This window comes from Hyla sarda, unplaced genomic scaffold (genome assembly GCF_029499605.1).
Source record: "Hyla sarda isolate aHylSar1 unplaced genomic scaffold, aHylSar1.hap1 scaffold_1948, whole genome shotgun sequence".
Taxonomy (NCBI): domain Eukaryota; kingdom Metazoa; phylum Chordata; class Amphibia; order Anura; family Hylidae; genus Hyla; species Hyla sarda.
In genome coordinates, this window is record NW_026608604.1 from 40,269 (window position 1) to 61,000 (window position 20,732).

Below are 20,732 nucleotides of genomic sequence, written 5' to 3' on the forward strand. Positions count from 1 at the left end.
AATACAGGGATTTTACCAGTGAATGCCCATTCTGATTGGTCGGTTCTACCGGCCATTGACACGTTTCACAGATCTGGACTGTCTGCAACATTGTATGTTGAGTCTGGTTTCAACTTACGATGGTCCAGAAAAGACCATTGTATGTTGAAACTATTGTATGTTGAGGCCATTGTAAGTTGAGGGATCACTGTAGTATGCTATACATTTATGAAATATAGAGAATAGCCCTTACAGAGAAAGAATGGACTTTATGCATCCAATGGACATTAACTGATGTTCCACTTTAGATTTTAGGTTGGGGCAGAATGTGGCACACTTGTTATATGATAATAAAGCTGATTCCTGGCCTTGTCCTAAACATGTACATTTGGCTGAGGTGAATACCCAAATGCCTACACCTCTTGTAATGGCATGTCGCCTCCAGAAACAAAACATTGGGAAACCATCCAACATGTATGATCCTCTTTCCCTTGACATCTGCAGTCTGTGGAGCAGTGTTTCCCAACCAGATGCAAAACTACTGTTGGGAGTTGTAGTCTTGCAACACCTGGAGGCACCCTGGTTGGGAAACACTGCTGTGAAGAGTCTGGGGGCTGCTATACACATACGGTCATCATAGCCAACACTACAGAAAATGGTGGGTTCAGGAAACTTTTGTATGTAGAGCTGGCTTAATAGTTACAATGTGTTTCCTAGTATGTCCTACAGAGGAAGTGCTTTAAAGGGGTTCTCCGCTGCCCCGCCTTCCGGAGCCCCGCTCGCAGCGTCTGTAAGTTTATTACTCCGAACGCTGTATGTGGGCTTCTGTGTTCGAGGCCGCCCCCTCGTGACATCATGCCCGCCCCCTTGTGATGTCACCCCCACCCCCTCAACGAAAGTCTATGGGAATAATTTCCTGTGATGATCTGTGTGATGTTAACATGTAATGGTTGTGCTATCACTTACCAAAATGTAATGTATGATAGTAGTAAAAGTACATCTGCCTATAGCCAAGCAAGGCTTTCCTAAAGATATGCCCCCTCAAAAATTGGCAAATCTATTGGCTTCTACAGTAAAGCAATAATTCGACAAGCTGGGCTGAGCATTACAGAACCAAGATCCGTAACGTAACGGGTGCTCCCACTGTGACAGAGATGGTGTCGAGCTTCATGATCCTGTCAGATGTTCTTGGCTCTGTCACGTACAACACATGACACCGGCAAAGCAGACTGAGGATTTTCATACCTCATGGACTAGCAAAACTGCTGAGCCATATGTGGGTGACTTGGATCCCTCCCCTGTTTAGAGTTACCAGGCATCATTCCTTCACTATACGGTAGTACATTCTGTACTGGTCACCATCCGCATCATTTGCCCAAAGGTCTGTGATGTCTACAAACAGGCTGAAATATATTGGAGAAAAATGTTCTTCATTTATTAATTTTACAAATCGATGAGTGGTGCACTATGGTCCCTTTTGTCAATATTGTTGTTTCTATATTAATAGACAACTGGTGCAATCATTTTCAGCAGTCAGTCCCATACTTTCAAATGTTTTATAATCCTAAAGCTATTGTAGAGTTGAAGACTTATTGTACACTGCCCAAAAAAATAAAGGGAACACTAAGATAACACATCCTAGATCTGAATGAATGAACTGATCGTATGAAATACTTTCGTCTTTACATAGTTGAATGTGCTGACAACAAAATCACACAAAAATGATCAATGGAGATCAAATTTATCAACCCATGGAGGTCTGGGTAGGGAGTCACACTCAAAATCAAAGTGGAAAACCGCACTACAGGCTGATCCAACTTTATGTAATGTCCTTAAAACAAGTCACAATGAGGCTCAGTAGTGTGTATGGCCTCCACGTGCCCGTATGACCTCCCTACAACGCCTGGGCATACTCCTGATGAGGTGGCTCCTGGGGGATGTCCTCCCAGACTTGGACTAAAGCATCCGCCAACTCCTGGACAGTCTGTGGTGCAACGTGGTGTTGGTGGATGGAGTGAGACATGATGTCCCAGATGTGCTCAATCGGATTCAGGTCTTGGGAACGGGCCGGCCAGTCCATAGCATCAATGCCTTCCTCTTGCAGGAACTACTGACACACTCCAGCCACATGAGGTCTAGCATTGTCTTGCATTAGGAGGAACCCAGGGCCAACCGCACCAGAATATGGTCTCACAAGGGGTCTGAGGATCTCATGTCGGTACCTAATGGCAGTCAGGCTACCTCTGGCAAGCACATGGAGAGCTGTGCAGCCACCCCCCCCCAAAGAAATGCCACCCCACACCATTACTGACCCACCGCCAAACTGGTCATGCTAGAGGATGTTGCAGGCAGCAGAATGTTCTCCACGGCATCTCCAGACTGTCAAGTCTGTCACATGTGCTCAGTGTGAACCTGCTTTCATCTGTGAAAAGTACAGGGTGCCAGTGGCAAATTTGCCAATCTTGGTGTTCTCTGGCAAATGCCAAACGTCCTGCCCGGTGTTGGGCTGTAAGCACAACCCCCACCTGTGGACTTCGGGTCCTCATACCACCCTCATGGAGTCTGTTTGAGTGGACACATGCACATTTGTGGCCTGCTGGAGGTCATTTTCAGGGCTCTGGCAGTGCTCCTCCTGCTCCTCCTTGCACAAAGGCGGAGGTAGCGGTCCTGCTGCTGAGTTGTTGCCCTCCTACGGCCTCCTCCATGTCTCCTGATGTACTGGCCTGTCTCCTGGTAGCGCCTCCATGCTCTGGACACTACACTGACAGACACAGCAAACCTTCTTACCACAGCTCGCATTGATGTGCCATCCTGGATGAGCTGCACTACCTGAGCCACTTGTGTGGGTTGTAGACTCTGTCTCATGCTACCACTAGAGTGAAAGCACTGCCAGCATTCAAAAGTGACCAAAACATCATCCAGGAAGCATAGGAACTGAGAAGTGGTCTGTGGTCACCACCTGCAGAACCACTCCTTTATTGGGGGGTGTCTTGCTATTTGCCTATAATTTCCCTCTGTTGTCTGTTCCCTTTGCACAACAACATGTGAAATTGATTGTCAATCAGTGTTGCTTCCTGAGTGGACAGTGGGATTTCACAGAAGTGTCATTGACTTGGAGTTACATTGTGTTGTTTAAGTGTTCCCTTTATTTTTTTGAGCAGTGTATAAACACTGACTTATTTGGTTTCATGCCAGTAGGACAATGCTGTTTGTTGCCAGGGCATGTGCCCTATTTTTGATATTGGGGAATGGCTGTATTTGAAATATGTAGATATCATGTGATGGTGCATCTGTGAATATAACTTGTTTCATGGTGTCCTCTTTTCCCCCCAGTTGGTGGAATTTATACAGTTATACAAACCAAAGCCAAGATCACCACAGATGAATGGGGAGAGAATTACTTCCTCATCGGACCCTACTTCGAGCACAATGTACGGACCCAGGTTGAGTTGATTGAACCTCCGAATCCTGCCATCAAGCGTACAATGGATTCCATGAACTCAAAGGGATGTAAGGTGAGAAAAAGACTGTTTTTATTGTGTTTCTTAACATTTGTAATTTCTTTCAATTAATGATTTTAAAGGGGTACTCCACTGGAAAATTATTTATTTATTTATTTTTAAATCAACTGGTGCCAGAAAGTTAAAGCTATTTGTAAATTACTTATATTAAAACATCTTAATCCTTCCAGTACTTATCAGCTGCTATATGCTTCACAGGAAGTTCTTTTCTTTTGAATTTCTGTCTTACCACAGTGCTCTGTGCTGACACCTCTGTCAATTTTGGGGATTTGAGTAGTAGCAAATCCCCATAGCAAACCTATCCTGCTCTGGACAGTTTCTAGAATGGACAGAGGTGTCAGCAGAGAGCATTGTGGTCAGACAGAAAGGAAATTCAAAAAGAAAAGAGCTTCCTGTGGAGCATATAACAGCGAAGTACTGGAAGGATTAAGATTTTTTTTTTAAAGAAGTAATTTACAAATATGTTTTAACTTTCTGGCATCAGTTGATAATAAAAAATAAATAAATAAAATAAAATGTTTTCCAGTGGAGTACCCCTTTAAGATGAAATAGACCAGTCGATGACTTGTCTGAATGTTTGGCTTCTGAATGTTTGGTGATACAGTACTTTGCCATGGGCGCAGGGGGCACTAGGTACACCTGTCACACACAGCTCTAAGCAGATAATCCCTAGAGGGGTCCTTCTCATGTAGCCCATGCAGGTCCCATAGTGATCTGCTGTTAGAACCTGCCTCAGCAGACTCTACTAGAAGATCGCCGATCTGAGAAATATGTAATAGCGTAGCATTGTTCAGGAAATGCAATCAAATGATTGCATATAATTGTCATTACAAAATGGAATTGGTCATGCAAAAAACATGCTCTACCATGGCTCTGTGAATGGAAAAATAAGTTGCAATAAAACTATACCCACACCCCTCATCAACGTACCAAACTGATCTGTGACTCCATATACAACAAGTTTAGGAAAATTCACAATGTGCATGAACAGTGCGGTGAACGACCAGTCGTGATTGGCAAATTACAGTAAACGTAGATAATTTTAAACCAGTGTTTTCCAAAAAGTGTGTCTCCAGCTGTTGCAAAACTTAAATTCCCAGCATGCTGAAAGTTGGACACTGTGACTCAGCATGCTGGGAGTTGTAGTTTTGCAACAGCTGGAGACACACTGTTTGGAAAACAATGGTTTAAAACAGTGAATGGGTGTTAACAGCTGTTAAAGCCTAAGTGCTTAACATATTTAAGAAATAAAAGCTCCTTGTGAACCTTTACTCTGCAGTCAAAGTCTGTGGCTTGTGCAAGGCAGCATTCCAGTAATGTAGTGTATAAACCCTTACATAAGATTTATTGCACATCCGTCACTTACATAACACCAGGACCTTTCTACTTGACAGACATTGCATGAAGTCCATATGTACCAACATTTTCATTTCACAAATGCAGACATGTAAGGAATGCCCTAAAAACATCCACATTTGTAGCCTGGTTCTCAGGATTGCCTTGTGAAAAGTATGGAAGATTCTGGGCTTGAATGCAAAATCGAGGGTTAAAAAGAGCAGAGGGCCCCATTGATCGGTATATGGGCCCCTTGCTCATTGTAGAACATCCTCTTTAAAGTTCAACTGTCATCATATTTCGACCCCCCCCCCCCCAGACCACTATAATGGTGTTCCAGATGATGAGGTGACTGCAGCCATACCTTTATTGCTGTTTGTTCTTCTTTTCTTACTAATAAAAACCTTTTATCCAAAAGTCAGGCACAGTCGGATAGGCGTGGCTTGGGGTTCGCCAAGCCCCGCCGCCGCCATGCCTATCCTGTCTTCCAGCGCTGGGACTCCTGTGTCTTACTACACAGTGCATCCACAGAGCTTGCACCCGTCCCATTGGCTCTAATGTGCGTGCGCCGCTACGTCCCGAGTTGACAGAGCGAGCGCGCGCTCCCGACGTCTGTGTGCTCAGTGTGCATGTGCTGTACTAGAGGCAGTGTGCGGACGAACGTCTGCCTCTAGTACAGCACATGTGCACAGATGTCGCGAGCAAGCGCTCGCTCTGTCAACTCAGGACGCGGCAGCGCGCACGTTAGAGCCAACTGGATGGGCGCATGCGCTGTGGGCGCCGCGTCTAACCCTTTAGACGCGGCGTTCAAAGTTGAACGCCGCGTCTAAAGTGAAAGTAAACTGAAATCGCGGCGTCCCGAACAGCTTACAGGACAGCAGGAGGGTCCCTACCTGCCTCCTCGCTGTCCGATCGCCGAATGACTGCTCAGTGTCTGAGATCCAGGCATGAGCAGTCAAGCGGCAGAATCATTGATCAATGGTTTCCTATGAGAAACTATTGATCAATGTAAAAGATCAGTGAGTGCAGTGTTATAGGTCCCTATGGGAGCTATAACACTGGAAACAAAAAAGTGGGGGGAAAAAAAAGTGAATAAAGATAGTTTAACCCCTTCCCTATTAAAAGTTTGAATCACCCCCCTTTTCCCAATAAAAAAAACAAAAAAAAAACCAGTGTAAATAAAAATAAACATGTGGTATCGCCACGTGCGGAAATGTCCGAATTATAAAAATATATCGTTAATTAAACCGCACAGTCAATGGCGTATGCGCAAAAAAATTCCAAAGTCCAAAATAGCGTATTTTTGGTCACTTTTTATATCATGAAAAAATTAATGAAAAGTGATCCGATCAATACATAAATGGAACCGCTAAAAACTTCAGATCACGGCGCAAAAAATGAGCCCTCATACCACCCCGTACGCGGGAAAAAAAAAAAGTTATAGGGGTCAGAAGATGACCATTTTAAACGTATACATTTTCCTGCATGTAGTTATGATTTTTTCCAGAAGTACGACAAAATCAAACCGATATAAGTAGAATATTATTTTAATCATATGGACCTACAGAATAAAGATAAGGGGTCATTTTTACCGAAAAATGCACTGTGTAGAAACGGAAGCCCCCAAAGTTACAAAATGGCATTTTTCTTCAATTTTGTCGGAAAATGATTTTTTTTTTTTCCGTTTCACCGTAGATTTTTGGGTAAAATGACTGATGTCTTTACAAAGTAGAATTGGTGGCGCAAAAAAATTAGCCATCATATAGAATTTTAGGTGCAAAATTGAAAGGGTTATGATTTTTAAAAGGTAAGGAGGAAAAAACGAAAGTGCAAAAAACAGAAAAACCCTGCGTTCTTAAGAAGTTAAACTCTTACAATCCACCCCTATTTGTGTGCTATGAAATTTATTAGCTCAGTCAATTATGTACAATCTAATAGACAATACAAAACTTCTTCTAATATAGTGGTAGGCACCATTAACTAATGGACCCCTGGACAACTGGGCAGACTGTACATATGGTTTGTCCCCTCCTGACCAGGGGCCTATTATTTAGGGTTGCATTATCTTGACTCCTATCTAACCTCTTGTCTATAGGCTTTGATTCCTATAGTCCATAGCAAGTTGCTATTATCCCCCATGCACTTTCCATTTATAGTACCACTATCTTACATAGCAGAAGACCTTTTGGTACTCTGTATTGCTGCCAGGTCAGTATTAAGGATTGACCGATTATCGGTATGGCCGATGATATCGGCCGATAATCACAATTTTAGGCATTATCGGTATCGGCAATTACCTTGCCGATAAGCCGATAATGCCCCGCCCTCCGCACCGCCCCCACCGCACAGCGACTGCCCCCCCCCCCCCCCCGACCCACCGCGTCGCACCCCCCACCGTAGTGCTGGGCGGTATACCGGTATGGATTTTTGCCCATACCACTATACCGGTCGGGCCCCTCCCCCACCCTCCGAGTCAATAAACATTTTTTTAACTTACCCGTAATGGGGGTGGTCCGGGCAATCCATCCTTCCTGTAGTGTCTGGCGGCATTCCGGGTGGAGGGTGAACCGGTCTGGGCTGTCCTTCTTCTTCTCCGGGGGTCATCTTCTCCACTCCGGGCAGGCTCCGGCCTGGTACGCTGCATAGACGCCGCTACGCCGTGACGTCAGGTGCGTCGCTGCGCACGGGCGTCACTGCACAGCGGCGTTTATGCTGCGTTACTAGGCCGGAGCCTGCCTGGAGTGGAGAAGATGACCCCCGGAGAAGAAGGGCAGCCCGGACCGGTTCACCCTCCACCCGGAATGCCGCCGGACACTACAGGAAGGAAGGATGGCCCGGACCACCCTGACAGGTAGGGGGAGAGAAGCGGGTGGTGGCGGCGGCGGCGGCCTATGGCACCGCAAAAGCCACTGCAGTGCATTGATTTAAAGCGCCCGCTTTAAATCAATGATCTGCAGCGGTGTCGCGGGGAGATAAATAGCCGATAACTTATACCGGAATATCGGTATAAGTTATCGGCTGTCGGCCCTAACCTCCACCGATTATCGGTATCGGCCCTAAAAAAACGATATCTGTCGATCCCTAGTCAGTATATATCAGTGGTCTTCAACCTGCGGACCTCCAGATGTTGCAAAACTACAACTCCCAGCATGCCCGGACAGCCAACGGCTGTCCGGGCATGCTGGGAGTTGTAGTTTTGCAACATCTGGAGGTCCGCAGGTTGAAGACCACTGGTATATATGGTAAAAGTAAAAATCCAATTACTTTAAGTAGTTCAATAAAGCTGAATAAAGTTCAGCTAGTACTGTCTGTAGCCCCTCATGTCATCACATCTTTTTTATTTTTTGCAAATTCATTTAGAAGGAACAATGTGTGTCCTGACTGCCGAGGTGTTTCGCACTGCCGCTGCATGTGTCCACTACATGACTCTGCACGTCTGTGATAACCTCTTTAAATATGGTGATCTTAATGTGTACACACAAGGTGCAGTCTATTCTTCTAAAACTTGTACAGCGTGACTCAGCTACATCACATTAGACCTGCCTAATCTTCTGCCGCTGTAATGGTTGGACCCCACTGATTACCAGGAGGAAGAGAGCTTTAGAAGGGTGTCTGTGCCCCTTTAAAGATTCTTAGGGTATGTTCACATGGCAGAGTTTCCACGCAGAAACTGAAGAAAAAATTCAGCTTGGAAATTCTGCTACATAAAGTTAGCATTGTGGTTAGAGATGAACGAACTTACAGTAAATTCGATTCGTCATGAACTTCTCGGCTCGGCAGTTGATTACTTATCCTGCATAAATTAGTTCAGCTTTCCGGTGCTCCCGTGGGCTGGAAAAGGTGGATACAGTCCTAGGAGACTCTTTCCTAGGACTGTATGAACCTTTTCCAGCCCACCGGAGCACCGGAAGCTGAACTAATTGATGCAGGAAAAGTCAGCAACCGCCGAGCTGAGAAGTTCGTGACGAATCAAATTTACTGTAAGTTCGCTCATCTCTAATTTTGGTGAATAGAATTTCCGCTGTCCCGTTCGTACAGCGGAATTTTTGCATTCTGGATGCTGCAAAAAGAATGAACATGTTAATTCTTTTTGCAGAATTCCCAGCATAGTCCTATTGAAAGAAATGGGACTCTGAATTCCATCTGGAATCTATATATTGAGCGCAAGCAATTCCAAATAATTTCAGCACAAATTCTGTGCACAATCTGCGCGGAAACCGTAAAACTGCAAAAAATCCGCTGCCAGCTTGGCAGAAAGGAGTCTAAATGGAAGCACAGAAACTCTGCTGTGTGAACATACCCTTAGAACAGTGGTTCCTAACCTTGTCGGAGGTACTGAACCCCACCAGTTTCATATGCGCATTCACCGAACCCCTCTTAATTGGAAAAATAAAATATAGGAGGTATATATTTAAGTATATATTTATACATAGGTGCACAAAATGAACAAAACCATTAAGACACATTAGGCGCAGGCAGTGTTCCCCCACACATTAGGCGCAGGCAGTGTTCCCCCACACATTAGGCGCAGGCAGTGTTCCCCCACACATTAGGCGCAGGCAGTGTTCCCCCTACACATTAGGCGCAGGCAGTGTTCCCCCTACACATTAGGCGCAGGCAGTGTTCCCCCTACACATTAGGCGCAGGCAGTGTTCCCCCACACATTAGGCGCAGGCAGTGTTCCCCCTACACATTAGGCGCAGGCAGTGTTCCCCCTACACATTAGGCGCAGGCAGTGTTCCCCCTACACATTAGGCGCAGGCAGTGTTCCCCCTACACATTAGGCGCAGGCAGTGTTCCCCCTACACATTAGGCGCAGGCAGTGTTCCCCCACACATTAGGCGCAGGCAGTGTTCCCCCACACATTAGGCGCAGGCAGTGTTCCCCCACACATTAGGCGCAGGCAGTGTTCCCCCACACATTAGGCGCAGGCAGTGTTCCCCCACACATTAGGCGCAGGCAGTGTTCCCCCACACATTAGGCGCAGGCAGTGTTCCCCCACACATTAGGCGCAGGCAGTGTTCCCCCACACATTAGGCGCAGGCAGTGTTCCCCCACACATTAGGCGCAGGCAGTGGTCCCCCACACATTAGGCGCAGGCAGTGGTCCCCCACACATTAGGCGCAGGCAGTGTTCCCCCACACATTAGGCGCAGGCAGTGGTCTTCAACCTGCAGACCTCCAGATGTTTCAAAACTACAACTCCCAGCATGCCCGGACAGGCAACGGCGCAGGCAGTGGTCCCCCACACATTAGGCACAGGCAGTGGTCCCCCACACATTAGGCGCAGGCAGTGGTCCCCCACACATTAGGCGCAGGCAGTGGTCTTCAACCTGCAGACCTCCAGATGTTGCAAAACTACAACTCCCAGCATGCCCGGACAGCCAACGGCGCAGGCAGTGGTCCCCCACACATTAGGCGCAGGCAGTGGTCCCCCACACATTAGGCGCAGGCAGTGGTCCCCCACACATGAGGCAGGCCAGTGGTCTTCAACCTGCAGACCTCCAGATGTTTCAAAACTACAACTCCCAGCATGCCCGGACAGCTGTCCGGGCATGCTGGGAGGTGTAGTTTTGCAACATCTAGAGGTCCACAGGTTGAAGACTACGGATGTAGACAGTGTTCCCCACAGACATACAGCCTCCAGCCATATACAGTGTACGGTTGGAGGCTGTATGCCTGTGTACTGCCCACTTCAGTGCTCCGACCACCGCTCCGGCTATAGCAGGAGGTCTCGGGACTGGTGGTCAGAGCACCGAAGATGACGTGCCGCTGGTCACTTACCAAGCTGGCCAGCGAGAGTCTTCCTACTTCTCTATCCTCCGGTCCTTGGCGCCTTCATTTCCATGGGCGCACGCACAGGGCGTGCACTATGTCCCGGCGGCCCTAGGTATTTAAACTTAACGCGGGGCCGCAGGGAATGAATAGTGATGGGGGGGAATTGCCCTGTAACTACAGGACGGGCAAACACCGGCTCTGCTCGGGGCACCGGGCCAGCTCGAGGCCCCAAGCAATTGCTTGGTTTGCCTGTCCTGTTGCGATCTCCCCTCGCCGAAACCCCGGGACTGACTCACCGAACCCCTGGGGTTCGATCGAACCCAGGTTAAGAACCACTGCCTTAGAAGCTCTGGCATAACAGACACTGAAGTAAACCTTCCCAGTGCTGGAATCTTGTACACTTCACTTAAAAGAAGTGTAAACTGATACAATGGGTCAAATTTATCACCATCCTTGTATATATTTGTATAAATGATGCCCACTATATCTACTGCAGGGACTGAGGGGGCAGAGAACAAGTCTGTCAAGCACCACCCCCTCGGGATCAGTACTAGGCATAACACAGAGTATCTGTTTTTACTTGCAGTGTTCCTTAAAAGCTACTGACATAAAAATATGTTGTCTATAGGGTGTATTCACATGTACAGTATCCTGCCCATATTTAATGTGCAGGATTTGAAGCTGTGTTCAGTCATTTATTTTACATTCAAATCTGCATCATAAAATCTGCAGCTTCAAATTCTGTGCATTAAATATGCGCATCATACTGTATGTGTGAATATACTCTTTGGGGAGGGTCACATGTAACAGATCCACAGCGTATTTTAAGCTGCGGATCCGCAAGTGACGCGACCGATAGTGTGCCTCCAGCTGTTGCCACCCCTGCTCCGCCCCCTGGCCTGCTCATAGCGGCAATCTGCCACTCCGAGCAGCCACACAGGGGCCTGCGAGTTACCATGCGCAGTGTACTCAGATATAGCGACTGCTCCGCGATGTCTGAGTACACTGCGAGTGCACACAGCTGCTCGCAGGCCCATGTGTGGTTGCTTGGAGCAGCAGATTATCGCTGTGAGCAGGCCAGGGGGAGGGGCTGGGGTGGCAACAGCTGGAGGCACACTATGGGTTGGGTCACTGGCGGATCCGCAGTGTAAAATGCGCTGTGGATCAGTTACGTGGGGCCCTACCCTTAGGGAACTTTCACACATACAGGATCTGCAGCATATTTTCTGCAGCGGATTTTTCTATCGATTAAAGTTAATAGGTAGCAAAATCAGCCCTCAAAAAATATGCAGAAGATCTTGTAGGTGAACATACCTTTAATGAAATTTTGGCTATATTCTGTTATTTACTTGTCTGTACTGACTGGTAGTGCACTAGAAAAGAAGCTGTGCACGATATGTTCTGCTTCTACACATCCTGACCAGTGTTAATGCATTTTGACTGCAAAAGGAAAGCTTCAAAATCCCTCCAGAGCTAAAAGGAAGGATCTAAGTGAGGACCCCTTCTATAGTGCCGCCAAGCAGAAGATGGTAGCCAGTAACCAAAAAGGGTCTATTCACACGCCTCAAATTGAAGCCCATAGACTTCTATGGAATTCCGCACTCCCATTCACACTTCTTGATTTCCGCTTGCGGAATTCCGCCTCAAATTGAAGCCCATAGACTTCTATGGAATTCCGCACTCCCATTCACACTTCTTGATTTCCGCTTGCGGAATTCCGCCTCAAATTAAAGCCCATAGACTTCTATGGAATTCCGCACTCCCATTCACACTTCTTGATTTCCGCTTGCGGAATTCCGCCTCAAATTAAAGCCCATAGACTTCTATGGAATTCCGCACTCCCATTCACACTTCTTGATTTCCGCTTGCGGAATTCCGCCTCAAATTAAAGCCCATAGACTTCTATGGAATTCCGCACTCCCATTCACACTTCTTGATTTCCGCTTGCGGAATTCCGCAAGCGGAAATTCAGAAGTGTGAATGGGATTGCAGGATCCCATAAAAGTCCATGGGGAAGATCTATCAAAACCTGTACAAAAGAAAACTTGCCCAGTTGCCCATAGCAACCAATTAGATTGCTTCTTTCACTTTGCAGAGGCCTTGTATAAAATGAAAGCAGCAATCTGATTGGTTGCTATGGGCAACTGGGCAACTTCTCCTCTGGACAGGTTTTGATAAATCTCCCCCGATGGGCTTTAATTTGAGGCGGAACTCCGCAAGTGGAAATTCTGCCATGTGAATAGACCCTAAGTCACCTCAGGCCCTGTTACCAAGCAACAGGTGTCCTTTCTGTTCTCTCAGGCGACTTGCCGTCATTGTTACATTTTTGTCGTGCACGTTGAAGAAACATTCCTTTTGTGTCATTGCTAAAAATCCTCCCCCTGCCCTTCCATCCATGAGTTCAGAATCACATGTCCGAGCACTAATTTTAGCATTCCTCCGCTGTGACCTGATGTTATGGGATTGGGTTACGGCCCATTGAAAAGGTCAATTCTAAAAATTGTAAGCCGCGCTTGTTCAGGCCTCGGGTTCCCGGACAGGATCACAGAATTAGTTTGGTGTTGAGGACCCATAATGTCCCGACAGCTGAGATATTACTGAGAAGGTGACGGCGTGGAGGTCAGGAAGTCCTCGTGAAATTCGTCTTTTGTGTTGCACTAGAAGGTCGAAGATATTCGACCTAAAGCGTAATGGCTTGTATTTGTAAAGTGAGCTAGAGCTGCATTAATATTGTGTTATATAGGTTCTTGGCCCTCATTCCACTCTTCTATCTGCTCATCCCCATCTGACTTATTCAGGAGTGTAATTCATAGAAATCATCTAGTTAAAGGAGTTCTATAGTTAAAGAGAACTTATCCCCTATCCATAGGCTAGGGTATAAGATATAGATTGCGGGGGTCCAACCGCTGGGACCCCCCACGATCTCCAGTTTGCTGGAAGGGGGCGTGCCGACCCCCACACGGAGCGGTAGCCAACACTCCTCCTCCATGTATCCGAAAGTAATACAAGGAGGGGGCGTGTCGGCTGCGGCTTTCTACGGGGGTCGGAACAACTGACTGCAGACTGCCGGGACTGACTTAAGACTCCTTTAAAGGGGTACACTGCTGCCCAGCATTAGGAACAAGCTGTTCCGAGCACTGTAGCCGGAGCTTTTGATGTCATAGCCCGCCCCCTCATGATGTCATGCCCCGCCCCCTCAATGCAAGTCTATAGGAGGAGGCGTGACAGCCATCACGCCCCGTCCCATAGACTTGCATTGAGGGGCGGGGCGTGACATCATGAGGGGCGGGGCTATGACGTCTCGAGCTCCCGGCGCCGGCTCCAGCATTCGGAACAGTTTGTTCCAAATGCTGAGCAGCGGAGTACCCCTTTAAAACTGACACACACATAGGGTTAAAAGGGTAACCCCCTGAAGCTGGCCCATGCATCATCTGATAGTTTTGGGCCCAGCTACCATAACTACTGTTATTCAAGGGGAAACGAGCAGCTTGTCATACATCACCCCTACAGTGGCTACGGTTTGTAGTCTTACTTGTTCATTCTTTTGGCGGAATCTGCTCCGAAATGCATTGTTGTCTGTAGAGATGGTGCATTTAAGAGCGCTCCTAGTGCCGACTTGTTTTGCCGGCGCCCACTCCAGACTGATATCCAGGCGGAGATTCCGTAGTGTGAATGAGCCCTTTATTGGCTCCAAATTTTTCTTTCCTGGGGATTGGTGCAACAAATGGGGTATTAGGCAAGAAACCTTAGGATGAAACTTTAATAAATTCCATCCACAAGCTACAGAATTTTTTCAGACAAAATTTGGCCTGCAGTCCTCTTTTCAGATCCGCAGCCTGTTACTTTTTTTGTTGCGGTTTCACAGCTTTTGTTGCGGATTCTTAGAGGTCAGCATTTGCAAGACATTTATTTCTGAGCATTACCCACAGATCTGCAGCTAAGGGTGCGTTCACACGGCCGTCTGTCCCTGTTTAAAAAAAATATATATATATATATTTTTTTTTATTTATTTATCCCCATTTCGGTTCCATTCTTGAAGGCTGTAAACGGATTAAAAACTGTTAAAAAAAAAAAATCCCATTCATGTCAATGGGATTTTTTTTTACAATCCGTCTACATCCGTTTGTATCCGTCTGCACTCATTTCCGTTTTTATTTTTTATATTTTTTTTGGGACGGCAGAAAAAACGGCACATGCAGTATTTTGTTCTTCCGTCAAAAAAAGAAGAAAAAAACCGATACAGTAAATTTAACATTGAAGTCTATGGAAAACGGATGAGCCCTTAATATCATCCGTTTGCATCTGTTTTTTCAATCAATTTTTTGATCATTTTTTGGGGGCGTTAATTCACTGAACAATCCGTTTGCATCCGTTACTGTCTGTTTTTTCAATCCGTTTTTTGATCTGTTTTTACTTCTGAGCATGCTCAGAACAAAAGAGAATAATTTTTTATTTTTTTTTGGTTTATTAACTGAACAATAACAGATACAAACAAATACAAAAGGATAACATCCGTTATTGTCCGTTTTTATTTTTGACGGGAGAAGAACGGGACAGGTCTAGACGGCCGTGTGAACGCAGCCTAAGGCTGCGTTCACACAGCTGTCTAGACCCGTTCCGTTCTCCAGTCAAAATTAAAAACGGACTTAAAAAGAAAACGGACAATAACGGATGTTATCCATTTGTATCCGTTTGGATCCGTTTTTGTTAAGTTAATAAACCAAAAAAATGCTCAAAAGTAAAAACTGATCAAAAAACGGATTGAAAAAACAGATGACATTAAAGGCTCATCCGTTTTCCATAGACTTCAACATCTGGAGGTCCGCAGGTTGAGGACCACTGATGAAGGGATTGACAGGCAGTGATGATGAAAGGGGAGGGGGATGATGATGACGGGGGTCTGGATGATGACATGGGGGGGGGGGGATGATGTATTTCCCACCCTAGGCTTATAGTCGAGTCAATAACTTTTCCTGGGTTTTTGGGGTGAAATTAGGGGCCTCGGCTTATATTCGGGTCGGCTTATACTTGAGTATATACGATAGTGCAGACAGGTGCAAACGGATTGTAAAAAAAATCCCATTGACAAGAATGGGATTTTTTTTTAAACCGTTTTGAACCCGTTTACAGCCTGCAAAAAAGCAAACAAAACGGAGATTAAAAACAAAAACGGGGACAGACGGCCGTGTGAACGCAGCATAAATCCCATCTTTCAATTTAAATTAGTCTTTCAGATGTTTCTTTCACTGACAGCAAAGAAGTTGAAATTTGTTTTTAATACTTTAAGGTGGTTTCACAGACAGCATTTTCTTGCAGATTTTACATGCGATTTATAAGTGGATTCAGCAGGACGGAGAAGCACAGATTCTGAATAATTTATGCTCCATGCAGAAAATAGCGGATTCACAGTAGAATTCAGCAAGGGAATTTTCCCTGGTGAATTTCTTAAGTGTGAATGATCACATGGAAGAATTCCACACCAAAATTCCGTTGCAACAGAATCACATTTTTTACAATGGGAGTCTGCTGCTCTGTGCTCACAGCAGAATTTCTGCTGCGGAAACCTCTGCTGTGGAAATTCGCATTCCGGCCTCCGCAGAAAGAATTGACATGCAAATTATTTTTGCGGAATCTGTTCGAAAATAAACTGGCATCTATAAACGGCACATTTCTGAGCAGTCCTAGCACCGACATGTTCTTTTGATGCCCGCTGTCTGCCGAATGTCCACCTAGTAACTCTTTCATATGCTGCTTTCAAATGTTTTTTATTTTTTAGGGGAAGTGAAGGGTGTGAAGCTCTTAGCAAGGTTTGTCACTTTTTATAGCTGCCTGCCTAGACTCAGATTGAGGTGGGGGTCCCCCTGCTGAAATATGCAAGAATTATAGAACTTAGATGGGCATATGTCGTACAACCTCATACACTACAAAACCACCATCAACAATATTTTCCAAAGAGTCTGCCTCCAGCTGTTGCAAAACCACAACTCCCAGCATGCCCGGACAGCCAACGGCTGTCAGGGCATGCTGGGAGTTGTAGTTTTGCAACAGCTGGAGGCACACTGTTTGAAAAACACTGACTTAGAATATATACAATACATATAGCCACCTTCTTTCTAGTATGCTTCCATTGGCAATTAGTACAGTATATTGTACTGCCACCTAGTGGATAATATTGATTTTTTTATTTTTTTTTATTCTTGAGATTTTTTTTTTTTTTTTTTTTTTTTTTAAAGCTTCATTTGTAGCAAATTAATATGAATGACAAAAACATTTATACATTTTCCCAATAGTAAACATGGGTAAATGGTGCCCATAAAGTTTTGCCTTAAAAGGGGTTATCCACCACAAGGTGATTTTAGTACATACCTGGCAGACAGTAATGGACATGCTTAGGAAGGATCTGCGCTTGTCTTGGGGCTAAATGGCTATGTTGTGAGATTACCATAACACTGTGGCTAGCTTTTTGTGAACTGTAGAGATGAGCGAACTTCCAGTAAATTCGATTCGTCACGAACTTCTCGGCTCGGCAGTTGATGACTTTTCCTGCATAAATTAGTTCAGCTTTCAGGTGCTCCTGTGGGCTGGAAAAGGTGGATACAGTCCTAGGAGACTCTTTCCTAGGAATGTATCCACCTTTTCCAGCCCACCGGAGCACCTGAAAGTTGAACTAATTTACGCAGGAAAAGTCATCAACTGCCGAGCCGAGAAGTTCGTGACGAATCGAATTTACTGGAAGTTCGCTCCTCTCTAATGAAATGGTATTTCCTGTTTGAGTATTCTTCTTTTGCCTACAAATCCCATAATTCCATTTTCCTCCCTCCCACACATCAGCCACCCCACCCTTTGAAACATAAATGAGCTGAACCCATTCAAAAGACCTGTGGTTTTCAATCAGGGTGCCTACAGCTGTTGCATTAGTTGCAGATTGATCTCTCTCCCACCAAGCGATCGCTCCACCCATTGAAGCAGACGGTCCCCCTGTCATCAGCTGACTAGTGATGTCAGGTCTCGGCCGCATTGCAACCTGGGAAAAATCTGAGAAAGCAGTCATTTTGTATGCTGTTAAAAATAAATATTGGGGTGAAAATCACAGAAGAATTGTGAGAAAATGGTCACACACAGGTACAGACACTATATTATGAACTACACTAACTTTTCAGCCCCTGTAGCATAGTCACATAAAAATAATTTCTGGAATACCCCTCTAAAAGGAGTTTGAGATTAGGAAAAAGGGTCTGTATTGTTTCCAAAAAATGTTGCTACTCTTTGTTTGTGGCCTTTTTTATTATTATTATTATTATATATTTTTTATTGCAGCTCAAAGATCAGTTGTGCAGTATCTGACATCGCCCATAGAAAAGAGTAGCGCTAATTCTAAATTATTGTATTTTTTTTTTTTTTACAACCATTTTAAGTACTTGAGGCTCCGTATGTTGGTGATCATATGTATGTGTATAGCCGTGGCTTTGAGGCTCAGGGTGGGAATAAATTAGGTGCAATAGTGTGGAAAATCCTCCTGAATATACTATTATATCTTGTTTTAGCACTGAAGATGCCCACTGTACTAATGGAATAAGTGGCCTCTTGTTTTGCGCAGATCTACTTTGGCCGCTGGCTGATAGAAGGCAGTCCCTATGTAGTCCTTATTGACATAGCAGCCACCGCCTGGAACCTCGACCACTGGAAAACTGAACTCTGGGATAGCTGCACCATAGGGATCCCATGGTATGATAGAGAAGCCAACGATGCTGTGTTGTTTGGTTTCTTGACAGCATGGTTCCTGGGCGAGGTAAGTGTGACCCTGGAAAGCTGACCAATGCATACACAACATTAAAGGGGTACTCCGCCCCTGGCATCTTATCCCCTATCCAAAGGATAGGGGATAAGATGTTAGATCGCCGCGGTCCCGCTGCTGGGGACCCCGGGGATCGCCGCTGCGGCACCCCGCCATCATTACTGCACAGAGCGAGTTCGCTCTGTGCGTAATGACGGGCGATACAGGGGCCGGAGCAGCGTGACGTCATGACACCGCCACGCCCCCTTCCCATAGACTTGTATTGACGGGGGCGGGCCGTGACGTAACGATGCTCCGGCCCCTGTATTGCCCATCATTACGTGCAGAGCGATCTCGCTCTGCGCAGTAATGATAGCGGGGTGCTGCAGCAGCGATCCCCGGGGTCCCCAGCAGCGGGACCCCGGCGATCTGACATCTTATCCCCTATCCTTTGTATAGGGGATAAGATGTCTAGGGGCGGAGTACCCCTTTAAGGTTTATGACCATTACACTGACTAATACTCTGTCTGTTCTTATGCACTCAGTTCGCAGCACAATGTGGTGATGAGAAGCCCTTTATCCTGGCCCATTTCCATGAGTGGCTCGCTGGCGTTGGTTTATGTTTGTGTCGAGTTCGTAAACTTCCAGTGGCTACCATCTTTACCACTCATGCTACCCTCCTGGGGCGTTACCTGTGTGCCGGAAGCGTAGACTTCTACAACAACCTGCAGACGGTAAGAACACTCCCCATATAAATGTAATATTATGATCCCATACAGAAAGAAATGGATGGCACTTTGCAGCATGGATATGGTAAGGATTTTATTCACTTACATGAGACAGGACAGCGACAACTGTGCTAGGGGAGGGAGCAGACAGGTTGGAACAACGTCCGTTTTGTAGCTGGTTCCTGGTAAATGTAAGATTATAGCTAGATGTTATATCCATGCTACCTTATTAGCTGTTTTTACAACTTCTATAGAGTTTAAGGGGTGCTCTACTGGAAAACACTTTTTTTTTTTTTTTTTTTTTTTTTTTTTTTTAATTAACTGGTGCCAGAAAGTTAAACAGATTTGTAAATTTCTTCTATTAAAAAATCTTAATCCTTCCAGTACTTATCAGCTGCTGTTATGATCCACAGGAAGCTCTTTTCTTTTTCAATTTCCTTTCTGTCTGACCACAGTGCTCTCTACCGACACCTCTGTCCATTATGGGAACTGTCCAGAGTAGGAGCAAATCCCCATAGAAAACCTCTCCTGCTCTGGACAGTTCCTAAAATGGACAGGAGTGTCAGTAGAGAGCACTGTCATCAGACAGAAAGAAAATTAAAAAAGAAAAGAACTTCTTATGGATCATAACAGCAGCTGATAAGTACTGGAAGGATTAATAACTATTATTAATAGAAGTAATTTACAAATCTGTTTAACTTTCTGGCACCAGTTGATTTAAAACATTGAAACAAATTGATTTAAAAAAAAGTTTTCCAACCGAAGTACCCCTTTACTTGAGTACCTCCAGCTGTTGCAAACTACACAGCCGTTGGCTGTTCGGGCATGCTGGGAGTTGTAGTTTTGCAACAGCTGCAGGTTCGCAGTTTGGAGATCACTGACCTACAGGGTATAACAATTGGGGTTGCTGCAGTGGAAGCTGTACTAGTGCCTCCCCCCCCTTCTCTAATTGATAGAAATAGCCAGGAGAGGGATCCAGGCTATGTGCCCCTCTTTCCTGGCTCACAACTGATTGCGGGAGACGGGCTCTATTGTTAGGCCTAGTCCACACTGCGGACATCGAGCTAGCAGAATTACAGTTTTCCAGTGGAGTACCCCTTTAAAGTGTATTTGTAAGGTTTTATAGTGCAGCACAGTCATTTTTGTTAAGTACTTTCAATTTGGATTTAGCGCCAAAATACTTAAATGGAGGCGCTGTTGTTACCAGTCAGCGTCGGTTGTAATTTTGCATTAGAAGATGAATATTCCTGCTCCGTCTTAATAGGACCCATAGCCAGTGTAAGACCCAGCACGGTTGAATGGACATTACACTGGGTCTCGTGCAGGCGGCAGGTATGAAGATGACGCAGGAAGCTTTGTCTCCTAATGCAAAATTATAAGTATCGGGCACGATGTTGCATAGTAATGACATAAGAGGAATGATAAGTGACTTGCATTATAGGGCTGACTGGTTTCGGCAGTCTGTCCCTTACGTTGGGATTGGAGATGAGCGAACTTACAGTAAATTCGATTCGTCACGAACTTCTCGGCTCGGCAGTTGATGACTTTTCCTGTATAAATTAGTTCAGCTTTCAGGTGCTCCCGTGGGCTGGAAAAGGTGGATACAGTCCTAGGAGAG

The 20,732-nt window shown here is 45.6% G+C and overlaps 1 protein-coding gene across 1 annotated transcript in view; it reads left to right on the forward strand.

The window, feature by feature from the left end:
* LOC130316719 (glycogen [starch] synthase, muscle-like) overlaps positions 1-19,156 on the forward strand; it is a 37,001-nt gene extending 17,845 nt beyond the window's left edge. The window contains exons 2-4 of the mRNA XM_056552806.1: positions 3,313-3,494; positions 18,210-18,401; positions 18,932-19,156. Of these exons, the coding sequence (XP_056408781.1) occupies positions 3,313-3,494; positions 18,210-18,401; positions 18,932-19,141 (584 nt within the window). The 3' untranslated portion in view covers positions 19,142-19,156. The remainder of the gene's footprint in view (positions 1-3,312; positions 3,495-18,209; positions 18,402-18,931) is intronic.
* Positions 19,157-20,732: the final 1,576 nt, after the last annotated feature.